Source organism: Caloenas nicobarica, chromosome 1, assembly GCF_036013445.1.
Source record: "Caloenas nicobarica isolate bCalNic1 chromosome 1, bCalNic1.hap1, whole genome shotgun sequence".
Classification (NCBI taxonomy): domain Eukaryota; kingdom Metazoa; phylum Chordata; class Aves; order Columbiformes; family Columbidae; genus Caloenas; species Caloenas nicobarica.
This window is the reverse complement of record NC_088245.1, coordinates 204,249,094-204,268,386: the sequence shown is the minus strand read 5'-3', so window position 1 is coordinate 204,268,386 and position 19,293 is coordinate 204,249,094. Positions and strand designations below refer to the sequence as shown.

Below are 19,293 nucleotides of genomic sequence, written 5' to 3'. Positions count from 1 at the left end.
GTGTTTCAAATCCATCTTAGCCTGAAGGTCCAGTTCAATTCTAGGCACTACCGGCAGCGGTGGCACAGGAAAGGTTGTGAGCTGCGGCCATCCCAGCACCACTGGGTGTCTGTCCCGCTCCGAACCGGTTGGTTTGCAGCTGGCCATGGACTCACCCCCTTTTGAGAACGCCTGCCCTTGGGCAAAGTCCACGGCAGGGAATTGCCTTTGCTTGCCTGGAGCAGTTTTTTTGCAGCACAGAGTGGGTCAGCGGTACCTGCCGCACAGCAACAACACCGAGGGGTAACGCAGGAACCCGGTGACCTCCCTGGGACTGTCCCGCTGCCAGGGGACAGGACATGAAGTAACGATTCAAGGGGTCTTTGACTTTCAGCCCAGAAATATTTCCTGCTGTGCTTCAGTGCACTGTAGCATCACGTTCTTCCTTGCTGGGCCTGTATTTAAGCAGCAGCCAAGAGTTCCCAAATTCCTTCCCCAAAGTCTTCTGAAGGTTAACGCGTACTGAGTGCCTTAAAATATTTGGATGAGAAAGGGCTGTAGAAGAACATGGGATTATTGAAAGATTTTCATCACAATTTATAGTTTGATTTCTTAAAATAAAACCACCTAAGCTGCGCTCACAGCCTCCTTTAAGTGAGAGGTAGAGGGAGATGTCACAGGACAATATTTCAGCAAACAGATTAAAGACCTAAGTTTTATACTAATGTTACTTTTCCTTCCTTTAAAAAAAAAATTTAAAAAGCAAGGGCTGTATCCAAAATCACCTTTTTATTGCCACTTTATACAGACTTAAATATTTAACATTCAGATAAACAACTACCTGTATTTATGTAGTTTGTTGTCACCAGAGACTGGTAGAATTTCCCTTTCCAAGTTCTGCAAGATTCCTTCTGGTGGCTCCTGAAGTATTCACTTTGCATGTTGGCATCTCACAGCAAAAGGAAATTCTTTCTGAGTGAACTATATAGTGTTTAATGAAAAAATCATTACATAATGTAGGCTTTCACAATATGTCACATTTTTTCGCAAAATAATTTGAAGATTCCAAGTAAGACTTCTCTCTTTTATTCAAAAAATAAATATATCCTTTCTGAATCAAAGCACTTCATATGACATTAAGTACAAAGAAGAAACGTACTTCTTTGGAAGTTCTGAAACAGACATACAAGAGCTCATGGGAGCAACATTATCCGTAACAGTGATAAAAGCTGAAAGCTGATTTTTTTACAAATTTGTAGCAGAACATGATTTCCTTTTACAATATAGAGCTTCAAACAGATTTAAGAAAAACACCATTTGAAAAGTCTGAAAGGCACATGAACTGGACCATAAAACGTACTGGCACATTCACTAATACGTTTTATGTTACATTCCTAAAGGGAATTGGCGGGACCCTAACCAAGAGAAGACTGAAAATACCAGCAAGTTCCTTTGTAAAGTACTAGGAGAGCGGCAGAGAGTTCCTTTTGGCTCTTGATAAAATTATTAATACCCCAAAGCCAGACAGTCTCAAAAGCTGCATCATTCGGTTGTATTTGGACGAGTTGCTACATAAACAAACACAACAATGAGCACGACTACAACAGCCAGCGTGGGAAGCACCACCGTGGTGATTTGTTGCCGGGCCTCTTGCATTGCCTGTTTTCTCTCCTTTTTATCTTTCGAGGTCTCTTTCTTGGGTTTTCCTCTTAGCTGCCTCATCCTCCTCTTTGGGTCTTTTGTTCACCAGAACAGGGGAGCGAAGGGAGTTGAGCAGCAGAAAATAGTCCAAGGTCTTTTGAAACAAAGGGCTGAAGAACTCCTCCTCCTCCAAGTGGTTGGCTGTGCAAGCAACTGCAAGAGAAGGAAAAATAAAATTCTTCTGAGCAAAATCTACACATATTCCAGTTATTAAACCCATTTGCAGCTCCACTTGGTAAATCTTTTCTCCAACTGGCACCAATATCTACGCGGCTTCTTTCGAGGAGGCGGAACCGCAGTGCGCTCGCTCAGCTCCTCAACAACACATTCCCCATAAAAACTCCAGCAGTTCATCACGGTGCATGTTTGCCCAGGAGCACTGAACTCGCGCTCTGTTAAGCCAGAAACAAAGCCCAGCAACCATCCATTTTATCCTCTAAGGCAAACAAGATAACACAGCTAAAGACTTAATAAAAATAATATGAATTAGCCTTGTCTCGGCACAGGGTTCCAGCTGCCCCGACGACGTGGTTGGACTCGACGGTCTTAGGGGTCTCTGCCAACCAACCTGATTCTCTGATTCCAGGCAAGGTCTGTGGTTCCCCACAAACCTGCCGAAGGAGGAAGGGCGAGCACACTCCCCCCCATAAGGAAAACCATTCAGTGTTTATCAGCCTCACCAGGTATTTATTGCACTAAAGGATACTCTAATAGGAAGACATGCGGGGAAAGAGCTGCTCAACTTACACTTCTGGTTCTGCTGCCACAGAACAAACCCTAAATCACAACATGACTCAGTGTTGTCACTCTTATTACAGCTGTCATACGAAAAAGATCCCCACGACAACCAGCCTGGTCGCAAATCACCGCTGTAGACAAGCAGGCGTTCGTAAGGTCGTTGCTCTGAAGCATCTACCAGACCCAAAGCAGACCTAGAAGGTGAGATTAACAAAAACACTGGGCAACACGAAAGCCTCTCTGAAGTAAGGAGAATTAGTAAGTGCTTAGTACTTCCACACCCCGAGTTGTTTTGCCCCTAACCTGCCTACAGCCGTGCACGGGGGAGGACACCAACTCTTTGGCTGCTTCGCTCTTTGCCACATCCCCCATTTCTGCAGCGGCGCAATCGCTGGGTACAGGTCAGATCTACCTCAGCACAAATTCGGAGGGTAACAGTTACTGGGGTCAAATATTGACTTGAACTGAAAGTAAACTACGAACTGATGTTTTTCCATCACTCCCTTACACAACTCAGAATAAAGGAAAATTAGTGGGTTAATGTAACTGCCTCTTTTCTTTCTGTCTTCTTTATATCAAAATATAATTTTAATGTGCTGCCGTAGGTGAGGAGCACGTGTCAACAAAGCTGCAAAACTTGCTCAGTTTACCACAGACACAATTTCCTCTTGATGTCTCATCTCTGATCAATGTCACAAGTTGTCTTATCACTACTTTATTGAAAAAAGAGGTTTTAGTTGAAAGCAGCGTGCTTTCTGTTGGTGTTAGCACTCATCCTGATTTGTCAGCCTGATCACTGAAGCAAAACCAAACTAAAACGCTCATGTTAAAAACAAGAACCCTCACCTAGAGGTTACATGAACTACAACGGAGTTTTCATCCTTTCTCGTAACAGCGGCAACCCGCCTGCTGGAAATCCCACCCAGCCAATTAGGCTGGTGAGATATCGCATCAGGTAGGGGAAAATGTGGAATAACTCTACTAACTGGAGCTTGTGGAAGTGACCAGACTATCAGAGCAACCACATGGGAAACCAACAGCAAATCAATGCGTCAGGATTTCTGTCTTTACATGGTCCGTCCTGGATACAATCTTAAAAAACAAACAAACCAACCAAAACCAACCATCAAACGCGACGGGTTCTCTGGGTTCAGCTGGATTCACCAATTCCGCATCCCATGCACACACACCTTTCAAGCGGTTGTTTCTTCTGATGCTAAGCTCTGAAAATTCAACATGGACTCTGAGGCAATCACTTCATTTCAATTTTGATACAACATAAAAGGGAAATTTTGGTGACTGGGATGATTTTCCAAAGAGGAAACAATAAAGTTCAAGTCTTAGAAAGAAGCAATTGCTTCTGCAAGCTGCAGCGTTAGAATCAAAATGCTTAACTGATTTATAGAGACCAGTGAACTTCATAATGGGGAGGTAAATAGGAACTGGATGGAGCAACAACACGCGACACCCTGTTTCAGTCCTTTAATCAAATGGGACTGCTTCATTTCTAATCTTCTGTAACTATTTCTTCTTAGCAAATCATAGAATCATAGAATGTCCTAAGTTGGAAGGGACCCATAAGGATCATCAATTCCAAATCCTCACCTCTTAGTGATTCAGAGCAGAGTCTTCAGTATTCCACTATGGGTTTCTGCTTTGGTTTTGTTGCTTATCACTTCTCTACCTCTTGAAAAATAAATCTCTGTTTTACCCTTTCTATTTTTGTTTCTGCTCTGGTCACAAGCTTTATTAACCAACTCTAGAAAAACTACTATGCAAAGTAAAGTTTTACATTTGCCCTTAGGGATCATTAGAGAACCAGAGCATTTCAGGCCATAATACTTTCATACTGTTTTGTCTCCACTGTTGATGTACGTCAATGTGTTTGGTGTCTGGATTGCCCACAAGACCCAAGAAGTGATGGACAGTACAAGCCTTTCGGATTTTCTGTGTGCCATAGTAACAAACAGGAGTTGCCATGAAACCAATCCCTCTAACAAAAAATGCATGCCTTGCTCCATGCAGCATCACTTGCTACCCAGACATTAAAAACATCAGGATGTTTTTTTAAATCTCTTTTGAATGAGTATTTCATTCTGAAGCAAAATGATACCAAGTTAATTACGTACACTAGCTGACATCTGACGACTTAGAACAGAAAGCCTTCCCGCAAATGTCAGCGCCACTTGAATCGCAAGCTGGTGCTCTTGAGTTTGGGAATCTGGCGTCGGTCTCCAAATACATTTCCAGTAGCTTGGGCTACTTGGCTTTGCTGCTGGCTGAGATGGACTTGGACAGAAACTGGCACACAGTTTTCAGCGAGATGAGCCTTAGGGTTGCTCGTAACTGAACCATGCCATGGAAGCGGTGAATCTCTGCAAGCTGCTGCCAGGCCCCGGCTGCCGCTGCGCGCCCGGAGGCGACAGCCAGCGAGAGACGGCAGCTGCAAGAGACAACGCTGCCCACGGGAAAGCTCCGGCATGTTGGACACGCTGCTGCGTCCGTGTTGGTACAAAACAGCATTTAAGAACCACCGCTCAGTAGCTTATGATGGAATTCCATGGCCTATGTTGTGCAAGTGGAGTAAGAGAGTCACAGGCATCCCCTTCCGCTGCCGAGCCCCGTACGGGCCGGCCAGGGGCTGCGCTGGAAGACAGGGGATACTGACAGGTACGGAAAGGAAAAAACAGATACACAAAGTACAGTGCATCAGGGCCAGGGTTACAACCTTCAGGTCTCGTTCCTTGTGGGGACAGCCCACAAGAACAAATTATCTCATGTTACTGAGCTGCATCCTCCTAAAGCCAGTGATCACCCTGCCTGTGGGCCGGGAAGGCCGAACTCGAGCAAAGGGAGGAAGGAAATAATACAGCGTTGGGATGGGTGTAATTAACAGCCTAGTTAGCACTGCCCATTTAACACCTCTTGGAGCATGTCACTATCAGAAGGGCAATGAGAAAGGGATGTCCCGCAGGTACTCTGATCTTGTGGGAACTCCAACCTTAGTGACCAGCACACCTCAGACTGCCAAAGAACTGGAAACTCACCTTTTCTCCTTAAATGAAACCAAGAGCCTCCTTTCCCTTCCTGGTCTCCCCCGCCCAGGAGTGGACTCGCTGTCACGGACTGTGCGCATCGTCCTACGGCTGCTTCCCGTGTCAATGAACTGCTCGACCCGGCCCCAGCATCTGCCAAGGCTGGAAACAACCACCAAACTGGTTCAACTGCTGGTTTTCCTGGAAACTCAGCAACTCCCTCAACTGGGACATTTGTAGGAACAGCACAGAAGGCATTAACAGAATGGAATATTCATAGTCCACAACAGTCTGGCACTAGCCAGAGCCCTGTAACTTCAGCTTCCTTTGATGCATTTCACAATTTAAAATTTGACAATGAAATTGCATGGGGTGATGAGGGTTTGGTCATTTGTTTATTTTTGGGGTTTTTTTTCCCCCTTTAAAGTTCACTACAGGAAAGTTTTGCCCAAAAGCAGGAACCTGCAGGCTAGAAAGAAACCATCTCGATTGCCAAGTCAAGAAAATGAGCGTTGGCTTGGTACCGTTGTTTGATACACCCGTGTCACAGAGACCCCCTCTTCCCTCTGACACTGCAGCACTCCAGCTTGACACTGAAAAGCTAAGGTTTCCAGCAGAACTAAACATTCAAAAGTACAACCTATAGAAGACAAACATAAAGGTACCGTTCTTCAACATAATGCAAATTCACAAATTTAGTACCCCGGTTTGACATGTAGAGCAATTACATTCCTCCTTGCCCATCATCCGAATAGCTTTTTATACATAAAAGTGCTCTTCATCCCACCTTCTGGGTTAAGTTCCTGCTGTTTTGCAGAGCCAAGCTCAACACCTGAGAGCATCAATCACTGCACTTGCTGAAGTCACTCCCACCAATGCTGAAGTATTTTCCAGCATCTTAAAGCATGTGAGTTACGGTTAAGCGAGGGTGATTTTGTACCAGAAGGCTGTAGTGAAACTTGTGGGGACTGCTAGCCTTCAAAACATTATCAAAAATCTTCCAACCAGAATTTATGGCAAGCCACTGTCTCCCTGTTTTTTTGTAAAATTAACCCTGACCATGAGTAATGTGCAACTAAAAGCTCCTCGCACCGCACACGGCTGTTGCTGTGAGCCAGGACCGGCAGCCCCGACTCCGGCTGCACCAGCGCTTGCCAAGTTTTGCAATTCTGCATCTCCTTCTACATGCAACACGTGCATGAAATATCTCATCCGCACTTAGTGTAACCACACAACTAGACGTCTACAGAACTTATCACCAGCCTTACAGCATGAATGTATTAGCCACGTTAAGCTGAATAATTTTTCTCCAAATCCAAAATTACGAGTGTTTGCAAGCCAATTTGGATTAATGCGGCCTCATCATCCTGCTACTGACACTGTAACATTCTGGAACAGCAAAACATCTTGCAATTCAAACAAACAATCTGACAAGAATTAATTTTTATCATTTAAAATGTCCCCTAGGGCCATGGATGTTACCGAGACATTAAAAATAAAACCAAACAACAAACCAGCAGACAATGGGGACATGCTGTATTCAAACTGCCTGCCAGCAGTAGGGAAAAGGACACAAGACACCAAAGGAGACAATATTCTTCGCATTATTTTAGCATTAAAAAGCGCCAGAACCAGCAGTTCTCAATCACTGGGAGGACACACCAGCATCAGAGTCAGGAAGAACTAAAACCAACAGGCTTATCAATTTGTTACTTATCGTTGCTACTGGGCTGATTACCTTAGGGTAGTGCAGCTGGAGCTGCTGTACGAGGGCTGGAAGAAGAGCCCAGGAGATGGACGGAGGCGATGGGGACCCAGGGGCAAGAGGAGCCTTGGTCAGCAGGGACCCAGCGCCCAGCACGGAGCCGTCCTGGAAACAGGAGCAAGTTCTGCTTGCCTGGTCCCCGCAGAACAGACACAGCGGCTCTGCAGGGTCTCCTACGCGTGAGGTTTTATTTTAACCCTCCCTAACCTCGCGCAACTCGAACTTCAGCACGGCTGAGCTGGTGGCCACCGCAAGGAGATGGCAGCTCCTGACAGAGCAGAGGGAAACCCCATGTGCTGCCCCAGCCGGGACCAACCAGCTGGCTGAAGTAATCCCCTTCTCACTCCTAACCTTCGTTTAAGTGGAGTCTAAGTGACAGATACTCGTTATTTCCTACCTTTGAAACCATGCAAATGGGAGGTTTTGTTTGTTGGGGTTTTTGCTGTTGTTTTGTTGTTGTTGTTTGTTTGTTTCTAAAGTTGAACTGCATGTAACACAGTTACACAAACTATTTAATAAAGGACTTGTTTTAGGCTACCCCATGGAACATAGATTTTTTTTTTTTTTTTTAATAAATCACTCTCTAACTGATTTTACCTCAAGGTGAAATACCACATTTTGGACAGGAAATTTTCTTTCCTGCAGCTTGAATTTCTGGCCATTGCCACAGTAGCACCAGCAGGGTCACCATTTTCGAAGGTGACACGGCCAGCTTTGAAACCGAGCTAAATAGAAATTTGAAAAAGTATTTCACTAGGAGCTTGGGGCAGATTTACAAAGAGGAGCGCTTGCGCACTGAGCTCTAGTTGGTGTCTGCAGAGCCCTCAGTTCCGCACGCAGCCTTTCCATCCAACAGGTCCAACTCTGCCCCTTGTTTTTTTATCTTTTATCAGTTTTGGCAGGTCTGGGAGGCAAAAATAATAATCGTCACATCTTTTAATCCCTTCGGATGGCTGCAGGATTTGCACGATCACTTAGACCAGTTTGCATCCGATGCAGAGACAGAAGCTGAATCTGCTCCTGTGTTTATGTCAGACACACCAGGCACCTAATGCCCTGCAAACCTGGCTCTGAGGAGGGGGCTTCTGAACAAAAAAAAGGGAAAAAAAAAAGCTTGACTGTAGTAGTTTTTATGCAACTGCAGTAGTGATTGTCCAGCGCTATTTCCATCACATTGAAGCACAATTATTACACTCCATTTTAAACACTAAATGCAAAATGACAGTAAAAAAAAAAAAGTCTTCATTATTTGACAGGCTCTAAAGGAGCAAAATGTTCTGTGTAATCACTTGTGTGGGTGACAAAGATGGATAGAGCAGAGATTTGCCAATTTGACTCAGAGAGTCGTACCCTAAAGAGCAAGCCTGCCCAGAGGATTAACAAAACACTTTAATCCCAGCCACATCCTCCCCTAAACCTTCCCAGCCAACCCACTTCCAGCAACACAGGAGCAGCCCCACGACGAAGGGAACATTCCAGTCGCAGGACAGTTCCTTTTGGTACCGAAACACAGGTCTGCGCAACCGCTAACAAGGAGAAACAAGGAGAAATTATTGCCTGTTTAAAAAAGAAACTTCATTTGCACAAGCCATCCCCCTAAGGAAACAGGAGCAACCCAAGCGAGCAAGGACCCTGCAGGAGCAGCCACACAGATAACTTTGGCTTTTGCGTTGTCAAATGTCTCAAACCTCCCATTTGCATGGTTTCAAAGGTAGGAAATAACGAGTATCTGTCACTTAGACTCCACTTAAACGAAGGTTAGGAGTGAGAACAGGATAACTTCAGCCAGCTGGTTGGTCCTGGCTGGGGCAGCCCATTGCTTCTGAACAGAAGTTGCACAGCAGAGTCAGTGCACAGCTGAAGATAATGCTTGCAACCCTAAACTGGACATCTCCATGTTTCAGTGACGCTATCTGTCGTGATTTCAGCGTGCTAAAAAAGAAAAAAGAGCATTAAGAGAAAATTTTTTGTTCTGTGAAAAATGGATTTTCGTGTTACAGCATGGGGCTAATTCTTAATACCATAAAAAATTACCTCAGTCTATTTGACTGTAGCAAGGCATTATGATTTGCAAATCAAAACAATCCTGTTTTCAAGGGTAAAAGCTTTTAATTACACACATAACAATACGGAACTATTAAGATGCTGTTTGAAGTCACTTTAACATTATTTTTGAGTGAGAGGTGCTGGGTTTTTTTCGAAAGTACAGACCTAAATCTGAATTGACATCACATTTAATGTAAATGCGGCTTTGAGAGTCTCCGAACTACTCACAGCATTTGAAAAATGAAAGCCAGCGCTGAATGCTGCCAGAAAGAGAGAGCAAGGCCATCAAAGCGAAAAGCTATTTCAGTACGATTATCACAACTCCGAGGACTTGGCTACAGTGAGTAATCTATATGAGAAACAAAAAGCCACGGATCTCTGCATCTGGGCAGGCTTTGTTCAACGGAGACGAGGCAACGGTATTTTTGGCGCATACGGCCGTTGCAGTGCAATCCTATCTGCCCTGAATGCAGCAAAGAAACAGAACAGCCTTCAGTTAAAAAAAAAAAAAAAAAAAAGGCAAGTCCTTTTGCTCCATGAACAGGTGAACAAATAACCCGTATTTTTCTTTGCAGACACAGAACCAGCATCAAGACAACTTTTGCAACAGGCAGTCCAGGGAAGAATTACAACTAATGTTTACTGAAAACACAAGAAAAACAAACACGTAATTCCTGTCACTGCACGAATTTAGTTCCTAGGGGAGACTGTACAAGAAGCGCTCGACATTCTCCATCTACGGATGATCTTGCACATAAATGCAGTAAACCACAACACCTGGCATATGACTTGGTATTATGTGTTTGTTCAGCTGTTTTCTTAAAAAGTAATTTTCTCAGCTGTTCCCAACAAGACTCCTTTGGATACAAACCATTTATCTTTCCAATGTGTTTGCAGAAATTCAGTCCGTTTCTGAATAACGATGCTAAATAAATAAATAAAAATAAACAAGTCGCAGGTGTCGGAGCTCCTCGAAATTCACGTGCTGCTCTTCCAGACCAACACCGCACCTTTGGCATCTGCAAGAATGTGCATCAACTGGAATCTGGTGTAAAAATAACATTTCTGTTTTCCAGTACAGCTGCATCAGGATCGCAAGCCCACTGAGACCTGGGCTGTCACCGCTAACTCACTGTCACCGGAGGGTAGCAGCGCTCGTCCTCCCAGCTGATGATGACCTAGATGGGAAACGCGCTTTTCCTGAGATCCAGAGTGTGGTCTGGTTGTTACTTTTCCTGTTCGAACTACCAGGTTCCCGACACGGTCACTCGTGAGACGGCATCGCTACGAATGTGTTTGAAATGGATCCCCAAGACACAGGCCAGGCACAACGCCAGCAAGTCCGAAGCCCGATGTTACAGTTTTGTGATGCAAACGGGAGACCTGAGGGACCATCACTGCTTTTCATCATAATTCTACCGTCATGAAAACTTTGGCACTGAAAATTCAGTCCAGGCTAAAACTTGGCAGGCAAAAAAATCCATGCCCACAGCAGGAACAGGTTGTTAAATCTGCAACCACAAAAAATGCAGAGGCAAGAGATGAGCCCGAGGCAGCAGGAGAGTGTGTGTATCTGCATGTGTGTGCACTGGAGAGGGGAGTGGTGGAGAGTGACCAACAGAAAAGCTGGAAGAAAAGCTCCCTGGATACCAGGGCAACATCTGCAAACATCACCTGTACTCCCTGACCACAAGGCAGTCTGTATATGTTGGACTCGAACTACTTGTGAAACAGTTTGTTTCTTCAGGAAGCACGAAGGCAAATCTCCCTCTTCTGGCTCAAAATACAGAACTACCTATAACAGGAGAAAATAAGAGTGTGTACCTGGCCGCCTGAAATCCTCTTGAGACCGTCCTGCAGGGGAAAATGGACAACACCAACAGTGGCATTTAGCGTTTCATCTTATAAAATAACCCAGAGGTATTTGCAGCTGTAAAGCAAGCTGGATGCAACGCCAGAGCACGCTGCACGAGGGCTTCAGATCTCAAACTCAGCCCCTTCAGGGCTCATCCAAAGTTCTGGTTTTTTGAGCTTTTCTTGGCACAGATGGGCTTCCAGCAGGAGGCTGAGGAAAGGCTGCTGGCACCGAGCCCGTCTCCCCGCTTGTACACGTGCCAGGAGAGGACTGCGTCACACTGCACAGTAACTCAATCACCCCGAAATCGACCCAAATACAGACACTGAAGTGGGTGCCTGTGATACTCCCTCACTTACTTGTTTTCCAAGCAGGGCAGGTGGTTTCGAGCCTGTGCAGCACTGCGGCTTGGCAGATTTCATTCCCATCTACACACTCTCGTTTGATTCAGGTAATCAAGTTATCGATGAATGAAATAAAAACCTCCACCTTACACTGGAACAGCACCACAGGTTTAGACTAGAGCTTCTCCTCCGGCAGCCAGAAAAATCTGCGCCTTTCCCAAATTCCTTTCAAATTACAGAAAGGTTCTCACATCAGCATGACAACAATGCAATCAGGACACCTTTTTTTACGGGGGAAGTGAAGATAAGGACTGAGACTTGCAACACAGGATGGGTGGGGAGAGTTTTTTCTTCCTATGGCTGGTCTCATTAAAATCTCGTTCTGTTTACTTGCTAGCTTAAACCTGAAGTCTTATTGCATTTCACTAAACAATCCCACATTATAATAAAGCAGCAGGCTCTCCTGCCATGATTGATCGACTCTGTTTGCAATTATTTAAGGAGAAGGCACATAATTACATGCAGCTGGATTAGGCTGATCAAATCCCTGTTAGTGTCTATCAATATACACATAATAAGACAGTGTGACATTAGTGTAAACTAATTTAAATGCAGAAAGTTTAATTAAGATTTAATAAATTACACGGACAGAAAGAAAAAAAAGTTTTGCAGTCTAACTAAAGGGAGTTTCCCAGCAAAGCCACTCTCTAAACACAAGCCTGGTTTTGCCTCATCAGTTCTGCAGCACTGGTTCTTGCACGCCCTATGTATGTACTCCGATTTACAGTCCCATTGCCAGGACTTTCCACCAGCTCAAAAACTCAGAAGCAAAAGCAAATGCTACAGAGCCGTGCGTGTAACGAAGGCCATTAGAAGCAAGCCCGGGAGGTCAGAGAAGAATGTTTCAGAAGTTCGTCTACAACGTTCAGCAAACAGCTATCGATCAGTCCCGTACTTCAACCACTGTAAGTACAAGTGACCTTCTTTTTAAAGCACTTATCAAGACCAAAACATTACGTTTCCCTACGTAACAGTACTCATATTCTCCTTTCACATTTATTCCTGTACAGCCTTCCTTTCCACTCAGGTTGTTTTTAAAGCAATCTGCGCTCCTTGCAGCGCTCTCAAAGTCACCCATGATGTGCATTAACCCCAATAACCTCAGCACAAGACACCAGCTTCACTCCCTGCTGAACAGCTCCAGACTTTTCCAAGGGTGGCCACACTGGTGCCGTGCCTACGGCGTCTTTCTCACACAACACACGAGCACATGGATACAACCGAATTCCGAACCACAGGTAAAAAATCAATGCAATGGGTGGTACGGCAAACAAGCCACTTCAGCTTGCACAAGCCACACGTGCGGTGCCAGGGAGATCCAGGTGTGGGTGATGGGACTCGCTGTCCACACACGTTCCCTTTCCCCCTTCACTCTGTGGTAATGACTCTGCTCTGTGTGTGTTACCACCATTTCTAACCTCGACGCCTCCACTGTTTGTACATCGGGCGTTTTCCAAGAGAGGAACCCAGTCGAGAAGGGTGCGGGAGCGACACGGTGACACCGCAGACTCCCCCTCCACCAGCAACCGGCTGGTGTTTCACTGCACTGAAAAGAAGCGATTGAAAGGCTGAGGGAGCTGGGTCTCTTTAGCTTGGAGAAGAGGAGACTAAGGGGTGACCTCACTAATGTTTATAAATATGTAAAGGGTGAGTGTCATGAGGATGGAGCCAGGCTCTTCTTGGTGAACAACCAACAATAGGACAAGGGGCAATGGGTACAAACTGGAACACAAGAGGTTCCACTTAAATATGAGAAGAAACTTCTTCTCAGTGAGGATGACAGACACCGGAACAGGCTGCCCAGGGAGGTTGTGGATTCTCCTTCTCTGCAGACATTCAAAACCCGCCTGGACACCTTCCTGTGTAACCTCATCTGGGTGTTCCTGCTCTGGCAGGGGGATTGGACTAGATGATCTTTTGAGGTCCCTTCCAATCCCTAACATTCTGTGATTCTGTGATTTTGCCAGGCTACGATCTCTTAGTATGTTCCCTGCCAAATTAAATCAATTTGAGTATCTCATTAAAGCAAAAAACATTGCGGATTTTGATTCATTTTTAATAGCCCCTCTGCCAGTTGAGCCTGCTGCTCTGATCTGGTTCACTCGACGATTTGTTGGCTGCTCTGCTCAGCCGCCTCTCTGCGGAGGCCCTACAGTGCTTCGAGAATTTTAGAAAACACTGAACGACATACGGGATCCTCACCAAAGCGTTATCCAAAAAGGCAGCAAAAATTCTGAATGAGCTCACTTCCCAAACATGAACTTTTCCTGCAGAGTTAGTTTTTGGCAGCTGGGGGAAAGGGAAAAGGGAAACTAGGAGAAATTTGAGAAACATAAGTGCTAGAAAGGATTACAGTGCAATCTCCTGGAAAATATATTAAAATTCAATACTGTGTTAAAACTGTCCAAAAACATTAAGCCCTCCTCTGTTCAATCACATCCGTCCACAGCTCTCAGTCAATCTCTCCACGCTGGGGACAAATCGCTCTCAGATAACCTTTTCTGAACAAGTCTATCACTTATCCTAGTTTATGTTCCATTTCCTTTGGCTGCACAGCTATTTAAGTCACCCTTCTGAGCCAGAGCCCGTGGTAATTTTTCTTTTCTGTTCCACTCCAATTCTTCAAAACATCATAAAGGCAAATTTAATAAGCACCTCAATTTGTATTGCTTTCTATTTATAATACTGCAAGCACCTGCTGCTGCTGCTGAGATCTAAGCAGGTATCTTTCTTACTTTGTACAGATTAATTCAGATCAATATTAATAGCTTCATATTTTAGAGCAATTTCAAGAAACATTGCTCCAAGTTGTTGGGTGGGTTGGTTGGTGGTGGTTTGGTTTTTTTCTTTTTTCTTTAGGGTTTGGGTGATTTCTTGTTAGTTTTGTGGTGCAGTTGGTTCTCCCTTCGCCTCCCACTTTTATTAAGAAGCTGCTGATCAGCTCTTAAAAATACGACTCGTTTTGCTTCATTGTTCACATCAGCCGAATTTGACAGCAAGTTTTCCGGTGTATTCAGTAGACTCCTCCGGCCAACGCGACAGCAGACATTCAACAATCAAACCACTTCAAGTCGTACCCTGAACCCATAACAATGGAAGTCAAGTCAGCGCTGGGGCCCACGGACAGTTTGGGAACCGCAGGTGTGCGGTGAACGGGTGTTTAAAGGCGCCTGCCCATGATCCAGTAGATGCAGGGTTTGGATCACGTATTATTCGACCTTCTCTCAAACCAGGGGTTGTATTAGTTTTTAATCTTATCTAAGTGCCTGTGAACACCAAGCGACAGCGAAGGCCGCACAGTGCAGAAGTCCTACGGCTGACCTTTCGGGGGGCTGAGGAATCGTATCCTCAGGCGTCTCTCCGGAGCGCGTCTTCCACAGCTTACGGACAGAATATCAACAGCTGCGCCCCGGGCTTTGGACACCCTGGTATCTGCAACATCAACACCAGCTGCTCTTGCTGTTGTTTCACTTAACAAGACCACAGATGGGAAGTTTAATGCAGTGGGGTGAAAAAAAGAAAAAAAAAAAAAAAAGGTGATGCGGCACAAGTAGGTGAGTGAGATAATGAAGCTCAAAGAGAAAGAGCAGAAAACCCCTCAGCGTGCAAGGGAGGAAGGGAAACAAAAGGAAAGAAACCAGCACATGGAAGAAAAGCTGCAGGGAAGTGAAATAAAGCCTGGAAGGAAGCGAATGGAAGAGTCGGTCCATCAGAGGAGACTGACATCAATTATCGTTCTCATTTCTGCACTGAGTTTATTCACTCTCAGTGGCTGACAACCAAGGTTTGTACTTCTCATCCATCTCCTACTTGTGTATTTAGGTGTGATACAGCACACTCCTCCACAACCTGCCAGGAGATCTCTCAGAAGACTTCACAGGACATTCTGAGGACAATTTCATCTCAAGAATGTCTCTCAATGCCTCAGACTCCTACTCCAGAGAGATTCTGTGCTATTTGCCTCTTTGCAACATTTAATATGGGCCTTAAAATCGTGACATTTTAAGTGCTCCCATTAAAAACATGCATCTTTCTCAACAAAAGAAAGTCTCATTGCCATTTTTATTCAGCCCAATATTGCCAAGATTCCTGTTAAATTCATGAGAAAAGCACGCTCATAAATGCATAAAACCAAGTTTTCAAAACCGTTTCTAACTGCATTTGTTGAAAAACTAAGCAAACGAAAAGGCTCAGAGACACAGGAAAACATCACTGGAAGGTACTCAGTATTACGCTCTCCACTTATCTATCAACAACAAAAGCTCAATACAGCCATTATTTTGGGAATCCATAGATTTTTAACTTTCAACTAACAAGAAAGAGATAGTACAGAAGGCACGGGGACCTTGCTTGTCATTTAAAAAGAGGAGATGCCATAGATCTTTTCAGCCTCTGACTGCAACTTCCAAATTACTGTCCCAAAACATCTGTAACCTTCATGTGTTCTCATCCTCTCCCACAATTATGTATCACGTGGGGAGGTTTTGAACTTTTGCAACAGCTATATTGAGTAAATCAGCCATAAACAGACAGGCTATAGATACTCCAAAACGATAGCTGATCGTGATTTTCAGTCTTTCAAGCAAATAGGGCAACTTTAAACGGCAAACATTGCTCTATCTACCCATCCATAAATTAGGAGTGACAATAGCAGATTATTACTCATTCACTCAGAGCTTTTGTTTGGCCCTGAGAGAACTGGCTTTATTCCAAGAGCTGGCAAACATTGGTTAATATACATGTAAATGTTTTATTTCTCTCAGAGTAGGCAATTGCACAAAATGAAACAGCGAATTAAAGACGACCCGAGTTTTTCTGCTGATGCCCGTCTCAGATGCAGCGCTGCTGAAACCCTTGGTGAGCTTTTTCACACTGAGTTGGCAGGGAAAAAAACACTTTTTCTTTGGAGAGTGAGACAATTTCACTGTGGAAACATGAAAGTTTTTATATAAATATTAATATCGAAGTTGTTCTGGAGTTAAGTGGATGGAAACTAGCGTATATAGGGTTGCGGTACTGGCTTGGTAATAGTGAGACGTACTGAAACGGTTTTGCAAATGCTGCTCCAAACAGGCTGTTCCTCAACACAAAAGCTGCGGTGCCAGAAGTACATTCAGTGACCCCAATGTTTAATCTGAGGACACTATAAAATAAAATAGCACTTCACTCCTGAGAGTGAAGAAGGGGCATTTTGTCCTTTGAATTTCCAGTGCAAGTGTGATGGAAAAAGAAAATGCTATTTTACTCAAAACCTGCCACTAATTTGAATGGGGAGCAAGAGGGGAGACTAAGAAAACAGATAGAGATTCAACACAGAGTGCCAAACAAACCAAATATCTGGACAGAAAACCAGGCAGTGGTTTAACAGAGCCTCTTACTAACCAGTTCAGAACCTGAATATTCTAAATAAAGCCAAGTGTAATGCACTCATACTCTTGAGCACGGGCTCTCCAAAAACCAAGCGAATCAAGAAGCACATTCTGTGCATTTAGAGATGAGGACACTACACACCACCTGCAGCCGGACTCCGGAACCATCTTTTTCCTACAAAGCGCTAGGGATGTCAGAAGAGATGTAGATCCACTAACTCCTCCTATGACACAGGCTATCAGCCATTGCCTACCTCTCTGTCCAACAGAAGTGGGAGATTTTTTTCACTAATTATTATAACTGACCCTTGAAACTAGAACTATTAATACAATCCCAAAGCAGATTTTTGAGAAGCGGAAAGGAGAGGCGTAGCCTTTTATCTACTGTACTGTACCACATGTATCAATCTCACTTTCCATACAGGCATGCTAAAGTTTCAATCAACTGGGAATGCTAGCGACAGGTCAAAATTGTTCATAAACCCCTAGACAGAAATGACACAATATTAATATATTTCAGAATAGCAAGTTTAGAATGTAATACAAAATAAGGTGGAAAGCACTGGCTAAGATCACAGTCACTTGATTGAAACCAAGAGCAAAAAGTACATAATACTTAAGAAAAAAATCAAGCAGCAGCAGTCAAAATTGACCTCCTTCAAATGAAAGGAAAAGGTGGAAGATGAACAAACACTGATGAGAAGCAACAACTACCAGCAGAAGACACCTTCAAAAGAATCAGGACTATGTACATGGGGCAAGAGCTTTTGAGAAGTTCAGCTCCCATCTGGTGACTTGTCTCTGTTGCTACTACAGAGCTCCACAGGTTTCAGCCGGGTCTCTCCAAGGACATGAGCATCTACGGATCTGGAACAGACGGCAAATCTGGTGTTTATGGAGATAAATACATCAAATACTGCTGGCATTAGAATTGCTTGTCCTCACATTCTCCATTTTAACAGGAAAATAATTTAGACTTTATAGGCTATTACATTAACTAAAGCTACTTTTGAAATATTTTTCATATTTCCTTCCCATAATTGTATGGATTTTTTTTTTTAACCTGCAAAAAATTACAGAGATAATCACTGCTAGGGCAAGCACACCGTCTAGTACTTGGCAATACTTTTATGTGAATCTTGACCCTAAAGCTGCACTTTTCAGGGCTGCTTTCACACCAAACGCGCTCTCCCTCCTCCTGGATGCTCCTGCTTACATGACACTTTCAGATCTCACAAGGAAATCCACTGAATGGAAAGGCGACACAAGAGAATAAGGCAGTGCCAGGTTCAGCACTGAAGAGGATTTTAAAATTTATTACAGGGTATCACTTCAACGCTCAATGTTTTACGTGGCTGAAATGAATACAGACGCCTGGCAGAACTGCAAGAGAAAGTGCCTCTATAAAATGCGACAGCACTATTACCAGCTAAGCTACCAGTTAGACATCACTGATTACCAGACTGGACAGAGATTTTAACTCATCTAGAAAGCAGACAGCTAATCGGGTTTCTTAATGGGCTTCTCTCAGTTTTTCCGGGGCTGATGCATACTGCATACGGGATTTGGAAAGAGATTTTTCCCCAAATAGCACCTACCACTCTACGACAGCTTTCTGTCATCATCTTGGCTTATGCTTATATAAAGTACCAGATGGAAAGCCAGAAGTTACATGAACAGTCACAAAGAGGTTAATCATTAAATTCAAGCTTTGCCAAGGCAGCAAGGAAGCTGACCTCTTGAATAAATTCAGCTTGGATAAAGGTAGCATTGATTTTCCTAAAGAGGTTTCATTACTTAACTCTAGATTCGTGACTTCTTTTGAGAGCATGAAGTCAAGAGTTAATCCAAATTTACTATTTCTTTTCTACCCAAAGAGGAACCAACCCATTTGAAATGCAGAGAATATGATCAGCCTCCCTCCCTTTCATTGCTCTCTCCCCTCCGAGAGAAACTGAACTTCACAGCACTTCAAACCTCAGGGAGAAATAAAAAACCAAACCACAACAAAACCAAAAGCCTTGAAAAAAAACTAGCTCATCTTTATTCTACAAGCTTTTCTTCCAGCACTGAAAATCCAATGCATATTTTCGCCCAACTACTGTTATCTCTTTATCATTCTTAACGCTTTGCTAGAAAGTAGTTTCTTTAGCACACAAGTGAAAAACTTTAATTTGATGACGGGACAGGGACTGTTTGGAGCCCAGTCAGCAAAAAGACACGAGGTAAACATTTGGATACATTATGCGTCCGCAAATCTTTCTGCCATATTTTCTGCCTTCCAATTCTGATCTTCCCTTTTAAAATTTTTAAAATGTTACTTACATCAGAATCAACCAGCTGACTATTAAAAGCAACACCATTAAACAGACAAGTTACTTCTTTACCTCCTTCAATCATG

At 43.9% G+C, this 19,293-nt stretch overlaps 1 protein-coding gene across 1 annotated transcript in view; it reads right to left on the bottom strand.

Moving 5' to 3' along the window:
* Nucleotides 1–767: 767 nt before the first annotated feature.
* The window catches only part of SMCO4 (single-pass membrane protein with coiled-coil domains 4), a 29,741-nt gene continuing 11,215 nt past the window's right edge, over nucleotides 768–19,293 (bottom strand). The window contains exon 2 of the mRNA XM_065658309.1: nucleotides 768–1,833. Coding sequence (XP_065514381.1) covers nucleotides 1,522–1,701 — 180 coding nt within the window. The 5' untranslated portion in view covers nucleotides 1,702–1,833 and the 3' untranslated portion in view covers nucleotides 768–1,521. The remainder of the gene's footprint in view (nucleotides 1,834–19,293) is intronic.